The sequence below is a fragment of the Corapipo altera genome, unplaced genomic scaffold (assembly GCF_003945725.1).
Source record: "Corapipo altera isolate COAL_440 unplaced genomic scaffold, ASM394572v1 75, whole genome shotgun sequence".
Lineage (NCBI taxonomy): Eukaryota > Metazoa > Chordata > Aves > Passeriformes > Pipridae > Corapipo > Corapipo altera.
The window spans coordinates 7317743-7336895 of NW_020884887.1; the positions used below are offsets into that span (position 1 = coordinate 7317743).

The 19153-nt window shown below is 43.2% G+C and overlaps 1 protein-coding gene across 5 annotated transcripts in view; it reads right to left on the reverse strand.

The window, feature by feature from the left end:
- Positions 1 to 14022: 14022 nt before the first annotated feature.
- Positions 14023 to 19153, reverse strand: part of DRD1 (dopamine receptor D1) — a 16233-nt gene continuing 11102 nt past the window's right edge. For 4 of the 5 annotated variants that reach the window (XM_027643481.1, XM_027643484.1, XM_027643485.1 and 1 more), the window contains one exon: positions 14023 to 18740. In XM_027643481.1, coding sequence (XP_027499282.1) covers positions 15835 to 17193 — 1359 coding nt within the window. In that variant the 5' untranslated portion in view covers positions 17194 to 18740 and the 3' untranslated portion in view covers positions 14023 to 15834. The remainder of the gene's footprint in view (positions 18741 to 19153) is intronic. The other variant, XM_027643486.1, reaches the window with a different exon arrangement.

Genomic DNA, 19153 nt, shown 5'->3' on the forward strand with positions numbered 1-19153 from the left:
TCTTTGGGTTCAGGCTATTTTCTAATTTCTCTCCATAAGACTGTAAAGATACGCTGTCCGTGACCCTTTTTTGGAAATTTAGTTATATTTTTGTAACTTTCTGCTGAACTCCTTCACTGTATGTTGCTATTTCCTGCATTTCAAGCAAACAGTCTGAGCTCTATCATTTGTCTACACATACAAAAGAAACCTCTCCTCTATTATTAGCATCACAGAATGGTTTGGGTTGGAAAGGACCTTAAGGATCACCCAATTCCAAGCCTCTGCCATGGGCAGGGACACCTTCCACTAGACCAGGTTGCTCCAAGCAACATCCAACCTGGCCTTGAACACTTCCAGGGATGGGGCAGCCACAGTTTCTCTGGGCAACCTGTGCCAGGGCCTCACCACCCTCACAGTAAAGATTTTTTTCTGTATATCTAACCTAAATTTCCCCTCTTTCACTTTCAACCCATTACTCCCTCTCCTATTACTACAGGCTCTGATGATGAGTAGCTCTCTGGCTTCCTTTGCTCTCTTTTACTCTGATTTCCGGGACAAAGTGGACTCCACAGCAAACATCAAATTGTTCCAGAGACCAATTGCTGCTCTTGTTGAGTATATTTTCCAGTAGACATCCTATTTAGCTTTTAAAGCTCTTGATCCTGTCTGAAGACGGCCATCCATCAGATGTGACTGCCACACTGGCTGAGGAAATGGCTTCAGAGGAGAGTATTTTGGAGACAAATCAAGCCTATGGCAGTGCCTGAGCTCCTTAAATACATCTCAGAATACAGATCCTGGACTATACTGTGGTGAATACTCCCTTCTGTGGTTATTCGAGCACTCAGCCAGAGCACTCAACCCCCAGGACGGATTACAACGTGCATGAAGGGCAGAAGCACATTACAGAAAATAAGATCCTAAATTTGAAATTTGTTTTATTGCTTGTGCTCAACCACAAGCTGCTTTCTTTTCCCTTTAGATGTTTACCTTAGTCTACATATGCTACATTAAGATTTATATTTCAAATCTGAAAACAGCCATTTCTTGAAGAGATAAACAAACAATAAGAAATTTATTCCAATCAGAGAATTTGGTTTTCTTCATTTTTAAAGCCCCTCTAGAGTTATCTATAGCTCTCTGAATAATGCAATTTCTTAGTGTTCACAGCCATTTTTAAATAACATTCATTCCAAAGGGTTTCAACACAAGGTGCCAGTTGTAAATGCAGTGCTATTAAAGCCAATGGAGCTGTGAAAATTTATACATAATTCTCCGTGACTGTACAAAACACTGGTGAAAAATGGGCATGCACTATGCATTTATAAATTCTGATTTTGGAACTATTCTTTCAATAGGTACTTGCTTTTCGTGTTCATTTCTTCCTTCATTGGAGCCTGACATTCAACTGAAATTATCTCCTCTCATTTAGAAAGCAATATATCAGAACACAGTAAAACGCACATCGGCTTTATTATTATCTAACAGAGGAAACAGTGGTTAATGGACAGCAGAATGAAGGGGGATAAAACAATTACAATATTAGTGTCTGCCTCACATACAGCGGGGTACTACAGAACCACAAGTCCATTACAGGGGATTTCTCAGATGCTAAGAAGGTTAAATGGTTGAACGACTTATCCAAAAGTGATTGCTTTTCTGATCCCAGGTCTCTCATGCAATGGCAACGTTATCTCATTACTTTCAAAATCACTCATGTGGCTTTTTTTAATTATGCTTTGACTCTTCTGTGAGGTACCATCTCAACCATCTGGAGCCTGTCAGCTCCACCCAAGGTATATAAAGCTCCTTGCACCAGCACAGGCAGGACAGCGAGGGGCAAACAACCCCAGGGCTGTGCCCGCTGGTGCAGTGACCAGGGAGAGGTCAAAGGTTTTGTACTTCACCCAAGTCACCCAGATGCAGGTTATTCCACAGCTGTCACAGCCTTGCCCACAGGTCAGGGTGGGACTCAGTCATTCACTCCAGCTGATGGGAAATACTTGTCTTGATGAAGCATGAGGACACCCACACATAAATGTACACATCCCACTGCTCCCTGCAGGAAATGGTCAGGGCTCTACTTGCTCTGGCTGATCTGGAATATTTCATGACAGGGAGGTGGATGAGTGGATGGCTCATAACAGGGAAAAACCGTGTAAGTGCTGAAAATTAGTGAGGAGGGGAGACCTGCAGGAATATGAAGGTTGGCTTGGTCCTCTCACTCCTTCTCCTTCTCTTCCTTTGAGGCTGCAGCTTTTCCATCAGCTCAGATGGTTCCTTTCTCTTTGCCCAAGCTTTCTATGAGCTTTAGGATGAAATAACCAAACCAGCCAAGCCAGCCGTAAAAAGAAAACCATGCATGAGGTGGTTGGACTATTATGTGAGGTCATCTTGCACATGTGACAGTGGAGTAGATCTTCCAGGTTTTCTCCCTTCCCTCTAGAAAGCTTCAAACACTGGAGAAGTTGATCAGGAAGAAAGTAAAATACAGTAGTAAAATAAAATAAATAATTTCAGAGAGAAAAGCAACAATGTGTCAATTCCTTCTGAAATTTTCCAGAAAATGAAAATTGTAGCTTGATCCATTTCTGGATTTTTTCAGACCAACTCAGATCCTCAACCTAAGCAATTCCTGTTCTTCTCCCTTTCCTAGGGAGACCTGAGTTTCAAGACTTGAGTACTTGAAATGGAAATGAATCGTGTAAAGGAACTCCAGATTTGAATTTCAGTTTTGGTAATAAAAATCTTTTTTTGATCCTGTACACATCTTGTAAGATGTCACACTTGTTGCCTGAGAATGTCAGCAAAACCAAATTAAGGAGCTGCCAGGTTTTTGCTGTCTTTCAATTCTTATGATACAAGAATTGTAAAGGATTCAGGTTTTTTAGGCTCAGATAAATATCAACAATTTAGTTGCTTTGCTTAAGCTTGGGTTTAGAAAGTTGATGGGACCATTAGTAAAACAGGGTCACTTAAGCATTTTTTTCAGTCAGCTAAGAAAGAAAAGAAAGTAACTATGATGCCTATAGGCATAAAAAATAATTTAAACAATTCTCTCCTCTCTCCACACTCATTTTCATATCATAGAAAGGCCACATCTAATTGGAACAGAGCCAGAATGCAGCTTGCTTCTATTTCAGACTGCTTCATATAGTCTTTATCATCAAAACTCCTGTTCAGAGAGACTAGTAACATACAGAGATTTTTGTATCTTAATATCAAAGATTATTTTAAATGTACAACATTTTGCATGAAAATGTAATCCTACAAAGCTGCTGCCAGCAATTCTTTCTTCAAAAGGCATATGTGGGGCCTGGAGCCAGACAACAGAAACTCTCCTCATGGTGGGCTGTGAACACAAGTTGGGTATGTTGCTGGTATGAGGCAAAACTGTTTTGAATTCCAACCATGCAGGTTGACAGCCCTGTGGGGATTGTTGTTCCCCAAGATTCTGCCCAAGGAAGCCTTCTGGATTCAGGCTTGGGCGTCACAGGTGGGAGCAGCAACTGCCCAGCATTGGTCTGTGCTGCTGGCAGCACGAGTGGGACACAATTCTTTTCTCTCAAATTCACCAAATCCCTCGTGCCTCTCCCCCATCTTTTGCCTCAATGTGAATGGAGCTTCCAGCTGTTCATTTTCCTTTTTATTTCTGTTGCTTAAGTCCTCTCAAGCTGCGTCAGCTTTAACAGAAAAATTTCTGCTGATTTCCTTTCCTGGATGGCAGTGCTGGAATCACCTTGGGCACACAGCGAGGTGTTCATTAAACACACACACAGAAGCAAGCGATTGGCAATATCTTCCCTCTCTCACACTCTGGTGTATACTTACATTAAAGATTTTTAAAATGCAAATGACACCTCCCTCCCTCTTTCTTATTGTTTAAAATTAAATCCCTATATTGGAAAACCCAGCTTTGCAGACAACGTAGTGGGGCTGGGAGTGGAGGGACCTGGTTTCACAGCCCCCACCCTCACTGCTGTTTTCCACCTGCCTGTACCTTTTCTGTACCCTCCACTTAGAGGTCCCTTCTCCAGCTGGACAACCTCCTCTGGACAGGAAACTTTCTCAGCCCTGTTTTTCCACCTTTTCTAATGACAAGTGGAAAATACTTTAACTCATTTTTGTTACGCTACTCATCCCATAAGGTGATGGCACTGCAAAATCAGCAGTTTTCATATCATGTTTAAACTGAAATGTCTCAGGTAGGAAGGTGCAGACCTCCCCGGGCACACGCAGTGTGAGATACTGTCAGAAACACATAAATTGCTGAAGTTCAGGTGTCTTTTTTATTGATGGAACAGCAAAATCCAACAGAAGGCACTGCTAGACCCAGCCACCTGCAGAACTACCTGCTCTCACTCCAAAACATGGCAACCTTTGAGATTGTCCTCACAACAGCCACAAATTTGCATGTGGGAAACACAACTCTCCTTTTCTCCTGTTCTCTTACGCTGCATTGACTTCACTGCTGTGACTGACACTTTGAAAGTTTGTAGGTTTGCCTGAGGCACAGATCCAGCATAGAAAAATCTCTCTTCAAACGGCTGAGGCTCAGCAAAGAGATAAGCACTGAAAAAAGGGTCTTCTGAGGGAAACATCAGTCTTAAGGTGGTCTGGACCTCACCCGAATCGCATTGTGCTAATCAGTGAGGGGGGAACTGTGCACGCAGAGCTCTGCAATCTCATATATGTCAGGTTAAATCTAATGCAAATCCTAAGGAGTAAATTATATTACTGTGGATTTATTCAGCTGTAATAGACCAACATTTGTCCCCAAGTGACTCCAGCATTTCTTCCCTGTGTGTACAATCTCTTCCCTGCTAATGCGTCCCCATGGGAGGGAACGTTTCTTCTGCTAAGCAGGAAACAGGGGAAGAAACCAATTGCTTTTGCTTGATGGGAGAATTTCAAATGTACAATTTCTAGAAGACAGAGGCTCCTGTCTGAAATGAACACGGATTTGTAACCATGCCCTCACATGGAAATCACAAAAAACTCAGTTTGTGAAAATCTGAAACAGAAATTCCTCAGAGCTCAAGAGGCTTCATACACCTGCATTTCTCTCCTGAAACATCTTTTGCTTTAATCCAGAAAGAGACCAGTTGCCCAGATCCTTGTAAGAATGTACCCTGCTTTCTGCATGCTCTAGGATGCATCAGGAATTAAATAGCTGCTCATCTGGTACCATCTCTTTCCCTAAACTTGCTGATTAGAAAGTGCTCCCAGACAGAGCAGGGATTGCCTGAGCTTGTTTCTAATCTAGTTCCAAATGACACAGTTAACCAGATGCACTCCACACTAATCCCATGGCAGAGCTGCTCCCAGTCCTCACCATGAGACAGGAGTGAGGGAACACTTCAGTGCTGTGTCATGACAGTAGCACAGCCAGATCTGGCTCCGTCTTTCTGCTCGTGGCTGAGGAGAACAAGCACAATAAAGTGAACACTTCAATGCTCAGATTTTGCTTAACTCGTTTTCCAGCCAACATCCTAATTTTATGTGACTCTATTTCAGGTGATTCATTAATTCTTTGCAATGATTCACCTTTCTAGGTGTGGCCAGGTAGCTTTTGCAATCAGAAAATCTCTGCAATGGGAAAACTCACCAGAGTGATCAGGTCACAAACCACAGCCCAGACTGAGTGAGAAGCAGCAGGGGTGGCAGCTAAGACACAAAATCACCACCAAGATTTTGCTCTTTCTTCTCATTCAAGCACCCCAATACCTTCATCTCCCAGTTCACATGGAGAAAGCAAAGTTAAATGTTCCACCTGCTTCCTAATGACTCTGGATAAGGTTTGGCAACAGTCCATGACCCAGAAAGGTTTATTTTGTGGGGCAAGAATCTCTCTCCATGTAGAGCATCCAGGAAAATCTTTAATCCTCTTCCCCATTTTTTTTCAATTATGTATTACTGAAAGGAATCACAGATGTCCAAGAATCAAATATGTTTGATTCCACCTGACAGTGAGATCTGTATTGGTGGGGAGGAAGTTTGGGATTTTTTTAGAGGGTGGTTTTCCTTATTAAAATTGTTCTGCCCAGTTCAGAATTCAGATTTCTGAAGCCTGCACATTTAATCACAAGTCTTTTCTACAATTAGGGAGTAGTTCACAGCATGACCAGAATGAAAGAAAAAAAAATAATGTTTCTCAATGTTAACTGAAGGTTGGTGCCCATGTCTAGACACACAAATTTCCCTGCAGTGGTAAGCATTGGTTTTGATTAGAAAATTGTTCTTGCTCTGACTCTAGCCTCACAAAACAGAATTACTACTTGGCAGCTGAAATTTGAGATGGGTCAGGAGTCAGCCAGTTAAAAGTAATATTTTCCAGTTTTAATGAAAAAATATTATTTCTTGTATTTTTCTCCATCCTGCTTGGAAGCAAATGTTGTTTTACTGCAGGGTTCTGACTGCAGCTCTGCATCACATGGGAGTCCAATGGCAGAGAACAGCACTTAGAGCATTAAAAATGCATTCTCCATGTATCAAACCAAAAAAGTGTGCCTCTTGGCAGCACTGCTGGCCTAATTTTGGCTGCAGAATGAATAAAATCAAGGCTTCCATGGAAATTCCAGCACGTAGCTCCTGAGCTGCAGACAGGGAAATAACAAGATGGGAGTTTGGGCAGCCTTTGGGGCACGGGGGCTGTGGGTGACTCCTCCATCAGGGTACTGTGCTGAGTGAGGTAGCACTTGCTGGACATCCCAAGGGCTCCATGTCCATCTGTAGAGTCCATGGGATTGGATCAGTAACATTAATCTCCTGAAATCACCATGTTTTTCCAAATATCTTTGCCCACCCAAGCAGCACCAAGGCAGCCTTGTTAATTCAGCAGTGGCTCACAGCAATGATTTCAGGGTTGTCATCCCTGGAGCTCCACTGACAGGAGGCACCACAGAGCAGTTGCTTTGGTAGCACCCACACTGTCAGTCATCATGTACCAGCTACGTGGGTGGAATGTCTCCATCTACTCAAAATGGAGCATTCAGGATTAGCTGACCTTGTCCCCAGAAATTCGGTGTTGAGGGACTGCCACAGGCAACTCTTTTTTTCTCTTTTATGGGAGAGGATGATTTTAGTAAGGAACAGAGGAAACAGAAGCTGTTTGGGATGCCAGCACATCACAGAATCACAGAATGGCTTGAGTTGGAAAGTACCTTAAAGATCATCTCGTTCCATCCCCCTGCTGTGGGCAGGGACACCTTCCACCCAACCAGGTTGCTCAGAGCTCCATCCAAGCTGGCCTTGAACATTTCCAGGAATGGGGCAGCCACAACTTCTCTGGGCAACCTGTGCCAGGGCCTCACCACCTTTTGAGTAAAGAACTTCTTCCTAACATCTAATCTAAATCTCTTCTCTTTTAGTTTAAAACTGTTCCCCTTGTTCTATCAGTATTTGTCCACGTAAAAAGCGAGGGGCACAACCTGATGGCTGTGATGGAGATGAGTGAGGGGGTATTACAGTGACACCCTCATAGCAGAGCAAACACAGGATCTCCAGATCCCACATGCCCAGGATCTCTGTGATAACAGGAGCGATGTCTCCTCCAGGATTGACAAATGATAACAACTCCATGAAAGCAACATTTAAACCTCCTCATGGATGTTCCTCCCACCTCAGCTTCCCACTGAGACAGATGTGATAGATTGAAACGAGCTGGAATTAAACTATGAAACGGCGTTACACCCTGTGCCTGCAGGAACAAACAGGAACTGTGGCCTCCCTGCCATGGCAAGTAAAAGATCGTGCATTCATCACCGGATGCTGACTTGAATAACAGTCACGGAAACCACAGTAAGTAAGTCTGAGCACTGTGAATATTCCCAGATCTGTCTATGGTGACCATGAGGCCTATTAATTTGTATCTTCTTCCTGTATAGTTTTTCCATGCACTGTATACACAGTGACAAACTTAAGCTGTGCCCACACCTCAGTGCAGACTGTAGCTCACAGGTACCTGAGAGGGAACTTTGAGACTGAGAAACTACTCTGCAGCATTACATCTTGTTCTTTTATTTTCCTTAAGGAGTGAAAACATAACAGGCATTTTAATTAATTTAACTATGGAAACAATTACAGGCTGTTTAGTGCACTTGAGTTATGGACACAACTAAACATCGACTTGCTGCTAAAAAAAGAAGCAACATTACATGAGGTTGCAATATAAGGGAGTTCCCTCATAATAAACTGAGACATTCAGCCCAAGGAAGGAAATCCTCACTTCAGAGGTCAGAAACAGCTTCTCAGAGAAGAAGGTCCTCCTTCCTAATGTTACCCTCCTCCTCAGTTCAGTGGCTCCAGGTTTCTCCACGATATTCCCTGGGCATCATTTCTGGAGCACCTTGGGCAGACCTTAACAAGTGAGCTGGCCTTCATTATCTACAGGTGCTCATAGTTTTAAAATATTACATAAGGCACAAAGGAAAGTTGCATTCAGGAATGATTTTCTGTCTTTTCTGAGCAAGGAAAAGTGGTGAAATAAAATCACAATATAAAATAAAATAAAACAGCACCGAAGCCCTTCCATTTTAAACAAAAGTGCATTTTCTCCCCAGCCATCCTATGCATTCCTCTGGCTACACTATAAACCACAGAGGCTTTTACTTTCCTACATTTAATTTTGAGCACAACCAGCAAATAGAGGTGGAGAGGAATCACCAGTCATTTTGAAAAAGGAAGTGATGGAAATATTGAATGTTCCATTGATTGCAGTCCGTGGTGTGTAAAGTGTTTCTTTTATTGTGTTGGTTTAGGAATGGGAATGGGTGGGCACTGCAGAGCAGACCCCAGCACTGTGACCCTGCTCTGGCTCCTCGCTCATCCTGGGCAGAGTTTTGGTTTCCCTGCCTTACATCCCTGTCAAGGGGGTGGGAATCCAGCCCTTCACCAATGGGTTTTTTCCTGGGTGTCAGGATTGATAACTTTATATTCTATTTGCTTTTATCCCCCAGCCATGTCTTTGCTTCACTCATGTGCAGGAGTTCGGTGTGTTTGTGCGTCAGGGCTGGGGAAATACTGCAAAATAAAATCAATTGCTGCAAATGTTTTTTGAGCTGGGAAGGGCAGATGCTTGGAGAGCACTGGAGAGCACTATTCCAGGGGTTAAGTATACTGCCACTGACCAAAGGCTTTAACTTTTTAACAGACTTTTTAGCCTTTTCTTGAGAATGCCCCAGTCAATTCACTGACAGGGCTCTCCCCATCCCACCCCACCCCAAAATGTGCAGTGTTCACTTCAGGATGTGAGTGGAGAGGTCCCAACAAACAGGCTCCCTGGGATGCTGCATCCATGCACGTGTGCGTGTGTGCCAGGAATGTCCCAAGGGTCAGAGTAAAGCTCAGACAATGGATGTGTTCACAGCAGGGCTGGCTGGGTTACAGAGAGGATCTTGTGCTGTTACAGTAGAAACCTGTTCACTGTACCGGTTCAAATCACATTCCTACAATTTACTTTATCCTAATAAGTAAAGGATAAAAAGGCAGAAGGGAGAGAACATGCAGAAAAGACAGGGAAGGAGGGAGAAGGAATTTTCTCCTACTGAAAAGCAGTAAGACAGTCACAGAGGGCAGGAATTCCTGTGCTGTAGCCTGGGTACAAAAATGCCATTTGGAGAGGTAAAAGTCCATTGAGACTCCAAGCAAAAGGCCAATTAATTGAACCTATTATAATGAAAATTACCTTCACATACTCATTTAATCTATTTTTTTAAAACATAATCAATATTGTACAATGAGGGAGACTAAATAGCACAAAATTACTAGATGTCTAAATGTGACTGACTACACTATTTGCTAGGAAATGCTTTTACTGGTGCTGCATGTTACCCCAAAGCTTCCTGTCACTATATTTTAACCCCTCAAACAAGAAAGAAATATGACTGAAAGTTTCTGCATTAAACTGTTCTCATCAGAAATTGTTTCCCTATTTTGAAGAACGTCATACGTGAGCAAAATCCATCGAAAATGTTCTACTCTATAAGGATTGTAATCATATTTAATTATTCCTGAAATTACAACTATTAAAATGTTAAAGTCTTTCTCACTTAGAAAATACTGGTGTTCTTGAAGCCATAAGCCTTGGTTTTCAGTAAATTAACTCAAACTGTTTGCAAATAAATCAGGAAAAATATGAAAATGGATTAGGTTTTGGACCTACAAAACAGATACCAATAGAAAAGTCAATGGTTTTGCTCAAAAATTATCTCCCACTGTTCAAAAGCAGCTCTTTCCAGGGGGCTGCTTTCACTGTTGTCCCACATCCCAACAGAGCCAGTGGGATCCAGGGTTTCAGCAGGTGTCATCAGGCTGGAGGAGCTGCTGCAGCAGAGTCTCTTCAGCTGGGACACAAATGGATGTCAAAGTCTGATACAGCACAGAAGAGCAAAGAGAATGAAATTGGGTGGTCCCATTTACTACTCTGAAATCATTACAGATGTAGTTACAGAAACCTTAGAAAACAAGGAAGTCAAAAAGTACGTAACAGCATCATTAAATCATTTTAATTATTATTTAAAACATCTTTTATGGAGCAATTTCAAAGTCTATGTTTTTACAATTATTTTAACTTTTTGCCTCTCAGGCATGGACTACTGGCATGAAAGATCAGGTATGTCCTTTTAATGCAGGTGATACAGGCCTGGTTCATCTCCTGCTTCTGTAGCAAAGAAATACTCATTTAAGTTCACCACTCATCCCTTCCCCATGCTCCATGAATCTACTAATTGAGAAGGATGGATTTTGTGTGTGTGTACATGCACAAGAAAATAAATTATTGATACTGACACAGAGTGGCACCCAATTCATTAAGAACATGGCACCATTGGGAACTCCTTTATTAAGAGAGAAACAAAATGAATACAGAGGGAAATTTCTGAGTGTCTGAATCCATAATTCCCTCTGAAATTAGGAGAAACTTTGTAATGGTGGTGTAGGTCAGTAAAATGATTCCTCTTTCTCAGTGAAAGGAGAATCTGGTAAGCAAATATTTCTCATTCTATGTCGTCTTTCAAGACCTCAAAAAATTTCCTTCTTTTAGGAAAACGTGAAATTAATAGGAATTTTATTATTTGAAAATCAAGGGATGGGAGCAGGAAAAGATTTTTAACAATCAAATTTTTTAATGCAAGTCATATTAACCTGTTTCCTTTTATTTTTAACATTTAAAAATTTTAACATTTAAATCCATCACCGCTGCACCCACGGGCACCAAGGAAACTCCTTCACCAAAGAACCAGCAGGAACATCCCTCCTTGAAACAGGGAGGAACAGCCCGGCACGACTGAAAGGGAAACACAATCAAAATAGAAAAGCAATGGCCAGAAGCACAGCAGGGCAGCACTACCGTTGCCCAGAGCTTTTCCTAGAAACAGAGTAAGAACAGGCAGACCAGAAACTTCCCACTTCATTCTGACTGTGACTGTAAAAACAACCAACATGAAAACAACCACCGTATACTTGATTTACATGTTCAGCCTCAAAAAATACTGTAGAAATCTGTAGAAACACACTGGCAGCAGTGGTTTGGAAGGAGCTGTGCCTGGCAGGGGAGGGCAGCAGGGCCAGCAGCACAGGGCTCGGCAGATCCCTCTGGGAAGGCTGTTGTTCACAAGTGCAACCCCAAATTTGAGATACGGGGTGTGGAAAGAGTATCAGCATGCACACCCAGCAGCCACCTGTGAGGTTCATGAGGCACCCAGAGAGCCCAGACCCTCTCTCAAAAGAGGGGATCAGCACCAACCTTATCCAAAACTGGAGCTCAACACTTGGTTCAGCCCACAGCCCACCTCTACTGCAACAGACCAGTACAAGAACACTTTGGATATCTGTTTTCATCTTTTAAAAGCTATGAAATAGATACCATTGCTCCTTATTTGTTGTCACATTCATTGTGTGGCCACTTAGGTGGTATCGTTAGGAACATATTCTGCCATCATTATATTAAAAAACAAAATAATTAATGGAATAATCTGCCTTTCAAGATACCTAGCATAGCAGGTTTTGGAGATTTCAATCAGATTTGGGTGCTTCTGAAAACTATTGATTTGTAAAAAATCCAGGACTGGCTCTCAATAACTGTCATTAAAACTATACCTCAGCAAAGGCATCCTTCATCCTCTATCTTTTGCGTGCTTTGTCACGTTAGAAAATCAAATCAGCATAAAATGCTTGACAGGGAAGGGAGAAATGTATTCAGATTTAATCTAGTGATTACGGTTCATTCGTTGCAAACAGCTCCTTCATCAAGGCCATCAGGTGAATTATTAACCTCTTCCATCCACAAACAGAAAAATACCTTCAGTCACGAGGAAGCAATGTAGGAAAAAAGGTTGCCCGGGTTATCTGCAGAAAGGGACATGGCAAGGTTCACTCTGCAGAGGAAAATACTGCTGGAGGGAACAAGGCAGGGAGAAAAGGGCAGACCACTGGTTTTGAGCAGCTGGGGAGCAGGCACAGAGCAGGTAATACAGCTTCTGAGCAATTAACTCAGCACATAAATAGAGCAGCAGTTAGCAGGTACATGCTGTTGTTCCTTCTAGTCACTCCTGACACTGATCTCCAGGCTCTCCAACAGGTAAGAGGCATTTCCGAGTGCAGGCTGTGGGAAGGGGACTCTCGGCCGTGCTGGGGGGAAGGATTTTAATTTGGACTTTCTTCCAAGCAAAGCATTACTGTGGCAAAGAAAAGCCAAACAGACGGAAAGGCTCTGGCGGTGGTGGAAGGAAAAGCAGAGAGGACAGGTAGAGAAACCCACTGGGAAGGCTGGAAAAAAGGGGTAAATGAGGTACATTGGTAAATGAAGATCAAGGCCAATTTGTGATGTTTTAAAAGGTATATAATAAAAAGGAGTCAGAAGCCAAAATTAGTTTAAACAGAACTAGAGAGAAAACAATAAACTAAACTCATCCAAGTGCCTCCCCTGCCCTGCTTCTCACAGGGTGCCCATCACTCCAGCAGCAACAGCAACAGCACTTCACCAACTTTCACAGAACCCCCTGAAACTCAGCTCCATCTGCAAGGAGGGAGGTCCTGGGATGGCTCCTGGTTGCAGCAGAGCAACTATTTGTTTTGGAATACAAATAATTCCCTATAAACTAATGCAAAAACAGCCTCTTGCTTTACATGACGCCCTCAAATCATACTCTGTATTTTGCTATTGTATCAGACTGCTGGGAGATTTAAGAATAAGTAAGAAACCAGAGAACTTTATTTTTGGCCTATGTACTTTTTAAGAAGTAAAGTAATTCCTCAAAGGTACCCAGAAAAAAAAAAATCTGGCATTACAACATGCAGGGGAATTTTACTGAAGGAGCTGAGACAGGTTGGAGGCAGCCACGATGCCCTGTCTGCCTCAGACCTGCTGCTTCATTGACCCTCAGGAGCACCCAGGGAGGGGGAGCTGGACACCCCAGCAGCTCCTGCACCAACTCCAGTCCCAGGTGCTGGACGGGTCCTGCTGTAAATGCTCAAGGCAGAAGTGACAATGTAGGTTTGTTTCTTCAATTCAAAATGAATCTGCTGACAGAGGCAAAAACAAAGTACAGGGCTGCCAGGAACAGGAGGACACCTCAGCTGCACCCACCATCACATCACTTCTGAAATTATTCATTTTGCTCCAAAAAAACAGAAAATAGCAGTGGGGTTGTATCAGGCTTTGAGAAAGACTCCGCACCTTGGGGGAAAAAAAGGGGGGGGGGGGGGGGGAGAAGAAAGGAAAAAGTCAATAATAAAAGCATTCTATAAACCAAGTTCATTATGCTGTTATGCCAAGGCAAAAAATACCTTTGAAATAAGAGTCACCAGCAGGTCGAGCTTTACACATCTAAAGCGAGTGGTTGTTTCCAAGCTGCTTTTACTGCTTTCAAATCCTAGTTTAGAGCAAGGGCTCAGAGGTCTCCAGTAGGGAGGTTTCCCCTGCTCCTAATAGGAATTCCCATCAGCCTTATGGATGTGATTCCACTTAAAGGCAAATGGGGAAAAAAATGAACTGTCCTTCCCTTTAACACGATCAGTACAACTGCCAAAAAACAGTATGAATTTAATAAATGCAATGTAGATTGTTTTATTTGACCTTCTGTTCACAAAATAATTTTATTATATGTATGAAAGCAGCATACAGGCAATAAAATTATGAAAACATTCACAATACATAAATACACAGACCTGATGCAGGATGTATATAGTTTGTTAATTTTTTTTTCCTCTCAGTTCTCTTTTCCTGACAACACATTTTTTTGATATATGTTATGAAAAAGTTGCTCCAAGGGGTATTTTCTCCCATTCAGAAAAGAAATCGATTTCTTTGAACGCTGCTGACTATTAACATCCAATGTTCCTGTTGCTAATGCTCACCGATTGCTTTTGGCATTACAAAGGGAAGCAGCAGGGAAGGACAATGGAGAAGTAGCAGGTTTTTTTAATTAAACATTGGCAACTTTTTTGGAGTTCACAGGAGGATTTTGAGGTGGGGGCTGCAGTTCCACCCATATTTAGAAATGTCTTAATCCAAAATGGTAATGAGGCACTATTCCTTATTGAATGGACTATTGACACGGCAATTACTAAAATGTAATGTCCTCCCGGTTCCCAAAGTAAAGCACCAGGTACCTCACGTTTTAGTTCTGACTGTGATAGAGTAGCAGACAGACAGAATGACCCGGGTGGTCCTGCAGTAACACCAGTGATAACAACGTTTGGCATCTTTACTACCATTATAACCCATTGTGTTTGTTCAGAAAAGATATCCAAGACTTGAAATAAGAAAAGTCTGAGAAAGCTGTTTATCTTACATAAATACAAAACATTATATACTAAGAATTGTTATCTAAGACGCTCTCCTTCCCAAATTGGATTCTTCTTAAGGTTGTAGTCATATTTAAGGTATTTACAGATCCACAAACTTGACATTCTAGCAAAGTCTTTGTACCATGAAACTTTTTAAAAATAAATAGCAGCAATTTCTTTTATTTCTATAAGGGAAGAGAATTCACAACTCAGTCAACGCTGGTCCTATCTTTTGAAAGAAATCCCACTTAAAAATAAAAAAAGCCCACAAGCAAACGAACTCCACACAGCATTGGTTTAGTTGATTCCTTCATTTCTTGCTGAGCTTCTTAACATTCCTCTATTCCCCTCACCAGCTCTCCAGACTATCCGAGCTTGTAATAAAGTGCTGACTGGTTGACTGGTCAAAATGCAGTTATGACACTCAAAAAATATCCCATTATTTAGACATCTTAAATAACATAAATAAAGCTAGATCTGTTATAACATATGAAAAATATCAATTTAAAACAATAAATAAATAAAACCAGTATCAACATATTACCTTCCAAAGCTTTAAAAATAACCATTCTCATTATAAGGCTCAATTATTTTTCAGAAATAATTTTAAGAAGGCATCTACCTACCTTTACAATCTCTCAGTCTTTAATTAGGACCTGTTAACACCCACTATCACAAGACACAGCAATCTTTTTACTTCTAGTAAACATTAATCTTTAAATACTCAACATTTATCTTTTGCCTCACTTTCAGCTGAAAACTGGTTTCCCTGTGTAGAGAAGCAATATTTTCTTTGTCACTGCACTGTATCTAAATTTGTGTATTTTCCTCAGTATGAACAGTACAGTTTAACATCTTTTTTTATAACCAATTTCCAGTATCTTTTTGTGTTTATTGTTTAAAATGTTAAATTTGCTTTGAATGCCAGGAAAATTAATTCTGGGCTCAGTGTAAATGTGTATTTTTCTCCCTAGAGCTTAGTTTCTTACCAAAAAAATCTTGTATTTTTCCCCAAAAGATTATTACAATATACACCATCGGGTCTGGCTTAGTAAACCTTACTGTTCAGGTTTTGTGCTGCCCATTTTGTGTAATGGGATTGATCTTTTCCAAAGAAACATCAGCTTCGTAATCCAAGATACCCGACAGTGCTGGAGACATTTTCTCCAAGGTCTTAGATAGTTCACCCTCTTCTTCCTTTTTGAGAGGTTCTTCTTCTGGACAGATAATTGAATGTGGAATCAGATAAACCAGATTAGACTCCTTGGGGCTGGACCCTTTGGGCTCGTGTTGGCTTGAAAAAACTACTGCCCCATTGTTGTTAATGCTCACAGTCTCTATGGCATTGCCAGACATCGGGCAGAGCCTGTAGCAGCCCAGCAGGGTCGAAAATGCCTTGCGGAAGTCAGCATTGAAGGCATAAATGATGGGGTTGAGGGAAGAATTTGCCCATCCAAACCATACAAAAACATCAAAGGTGGTGGAATTAATGCAGAAAGCCTCTGCTCCCTTGGATGGCTGGGTAGGCTCACAGAAGGGAATCATGCAGTTCAATACAAAAAATGGCAACCAGCAGCACACAAACACCCCCATGATCACTGACAGAGTCTTTAAAACCTTTGTTTCCCTCTTGAAGGACATTTTGAAGTTGCTCTCTGGCTGCTGGCAGTCCATACTGCTCCTGTTGCCGCTCGTGTTCTGGCAGTTCTTTGCGTGCACTGCTGCTCTCTCCAGAGCTGAGATGCGACGTATTTGCTTCTGAGCAATCCGGTATATCCTCGTGTAAGTCACTATCATGATGGCCACAGGTATATAGAAACTAATTAGAGAAGAGGAGATGGCATACATCCTGTTTAGGCTAGAATCACAGTTGTCCATGCTTACACCTTGTAAGCTGGCATTTAAGTCCAAAAAGCTTGTGGTTGTAGCCTTGTGCCAGTTCAGCTGCACAGGGATGAAGGAAATCAACACGGACAAAGTCCACGCCACGCTGATCATGATGAAGGCTGCCTTGGGGGTCATTTTCCTCTCATACCTAAATGGGCTGGAGATGGCCCAGTATCTGTCCACACTAATGACACAGAGATTTAAGATGGAGGCTGTTGAGCACATAATATCAAAGGCCACCCAGATGTTACAAAATGAACCAAAAGGCCAGAAACCGGCAATCTCAGCCACAGCTTTCCAAGGCATGACCAAAACTGCCACTAAGAGATCTGACACAGCCAAGGAGATGACAAAGAAGTTGGTCACCTTGGACCTGAGGTGGCGAAACCTAATGACAGCTGCACAGACCAGTGTGTTTCCCAGCAGCGTGGAGAGGATCAGCAGTGAGAGGAAGCAGCCTGTGAGGATCCGAAAGGAAGAGGAGTCCCTTTCCGCCAGCAACCCTTCCCCGTCCATAGTGGTGTCGTTCCAAGTCATAGTTTCTCCTGAGGGAAAATCATATCATGATTTTCATGACGACATCAGCTCCTCGCCTTGCAGAGATCAAAGACATCAGACGTCCATTAATTACTCATCACCAAACAGACCAAAGGTCCTTTCTTATAATCCCTTCACCCCCAGATGGACCTCACCCAATCTGAATTATCCTGAAAAACATCCTGAAAGCTCTGCGAGCAGGAACTGAAAATGCATAAACACAGTCCACCCTACAGACTGGGTTTTTTAGCAATCCCTTCAGAAACACACTGCACCACCCCAGCATGAAGTAGCTTAACTCAGACAGCTCACCTGCAAATGTTCTGCTGCTGTCCTCTCCAAACACACCCCATAGACAGGAAAGCAATCACTTTTCCATGCTTGCATATATTCCCACTTAAATAGACTATTGATCGAGTGTTTCCAGTGTCCACTGCACTAGCCCTTCATATTTACTGAAGCGTATTATACAAGGTGCCTTTTCACTAGTTCCCTAAATGTCTCACTGATGAAACACTCCATCCTTCCTCCTCAGTACGTTCCTGTTATAAAATGCATCAGTTCTCTGTTTCTTGGCAGTGTCAGAAAGGAAATCTTCACATTGTTTCAAACTCTTTTACTTTTCCAAGACAAAACACATAAACATACAGTAGGTGTGTTTTAAAGATTTGCAGTAAGAAGTAGCTCAGGTTACTTAGTTTAATTTAAACAAGAAATGCTGGCTCCTACCTTTCACCTCTGATTCTCTGTTTGCTCTGGGATGCAGGGCCGTCTCTCCTCCTCTTTTAGTTTTGTAATTGCATAGCAAATCTTATATACAAAACCAGCACAGGAACACTGCATTGCATGGTGTGTGTGTGTGTGGGTTTTTTTCCCTGAAAGTGCAAATTGGCAGGGGAAAAGTAAGAGTTGGACCATCAAGGAGTTAGTTTTCAAGGGAGCAGCAGGTCTGTGCTGTCAGACCGTGCGTGACGGACCCTGCTGGTGCGTGCCCAGCTCCCTCCATCCCACGGCCCCTGCTGATCACTCTGCAAACTTTGTTGGCCAGATCAGTTCCAGTCGCACTTTGTACATCCCGTGGAAGTGGCACATCAGGGCAAATCATCCCAGGCAAAAGGCACGGTATTTTCCCAACACTGGCAAGAGCCGACTACCAGTTCTTTCTACTGACGTTCGCTGGATGCAGAAAGAAGGGCGAGAGGAGGAGAAGGATGTGAGTGACCTTCCCTCGGCCACAACACCGGCGGTGCCCTCAGTGGGTTCCTCTTCCAGCAGGGACAAGTCGCTTTAACACTCCACTGCCAGGTTATAGCTCTCCGTAACTACTCCGGAATAATCCCACCTCCTGCTCAGCGGGGCTGCGCTCCAGGGATCGGGTCCAGCTCTTACCATGCTTTTTCCCTCTCGGAAAGGCGCAAGCGGAGGCAGCTCCTCATTCTCTCCCGCAGCCCGCCCCGGGCCACGCATCTCCCGGCTTCCTTCTGCCCGGGGCAGGGCTCGGCAGCATCGCCCCTCCAGGAACGCTCTGTCTGCCTGGCGACTCCTTCCTAAAGGATTAAGACAAGGGAATGACAGGCACGGAGGCACGCAGCGGGCAAAAAGCCACCCCCCTTCGCCTCCTCTAACATCTTCGGTTGGGCGCAGCTTCTTCTGGGCAGCTTTTCCTGCCTTCCTGGGGAAAAACGTCCCGGGCAGCCGGGACGAGAGGCAAAGCCGGGCTCCGGGAGCGGCTCTCCTGGAGTTTAGCGCAGACGGGATTACTTTGCCCCGTCCCGAGCCCCGCCGAGCTGCGGGACGGCCCGGGCGCTGCGCGATGCCCCGGCGCTGCGAGCCGGTTCAGTGAACTGATGCGGACAGTGAGTACCGGCACCGCGCCCCCGCGACGGGCGATGCTCGGGGGGGGCCGCGGGACGAAGGCACCGCGGCTGCCCCGACCCGGGGGAGCAGCGTTCCCCTCGGG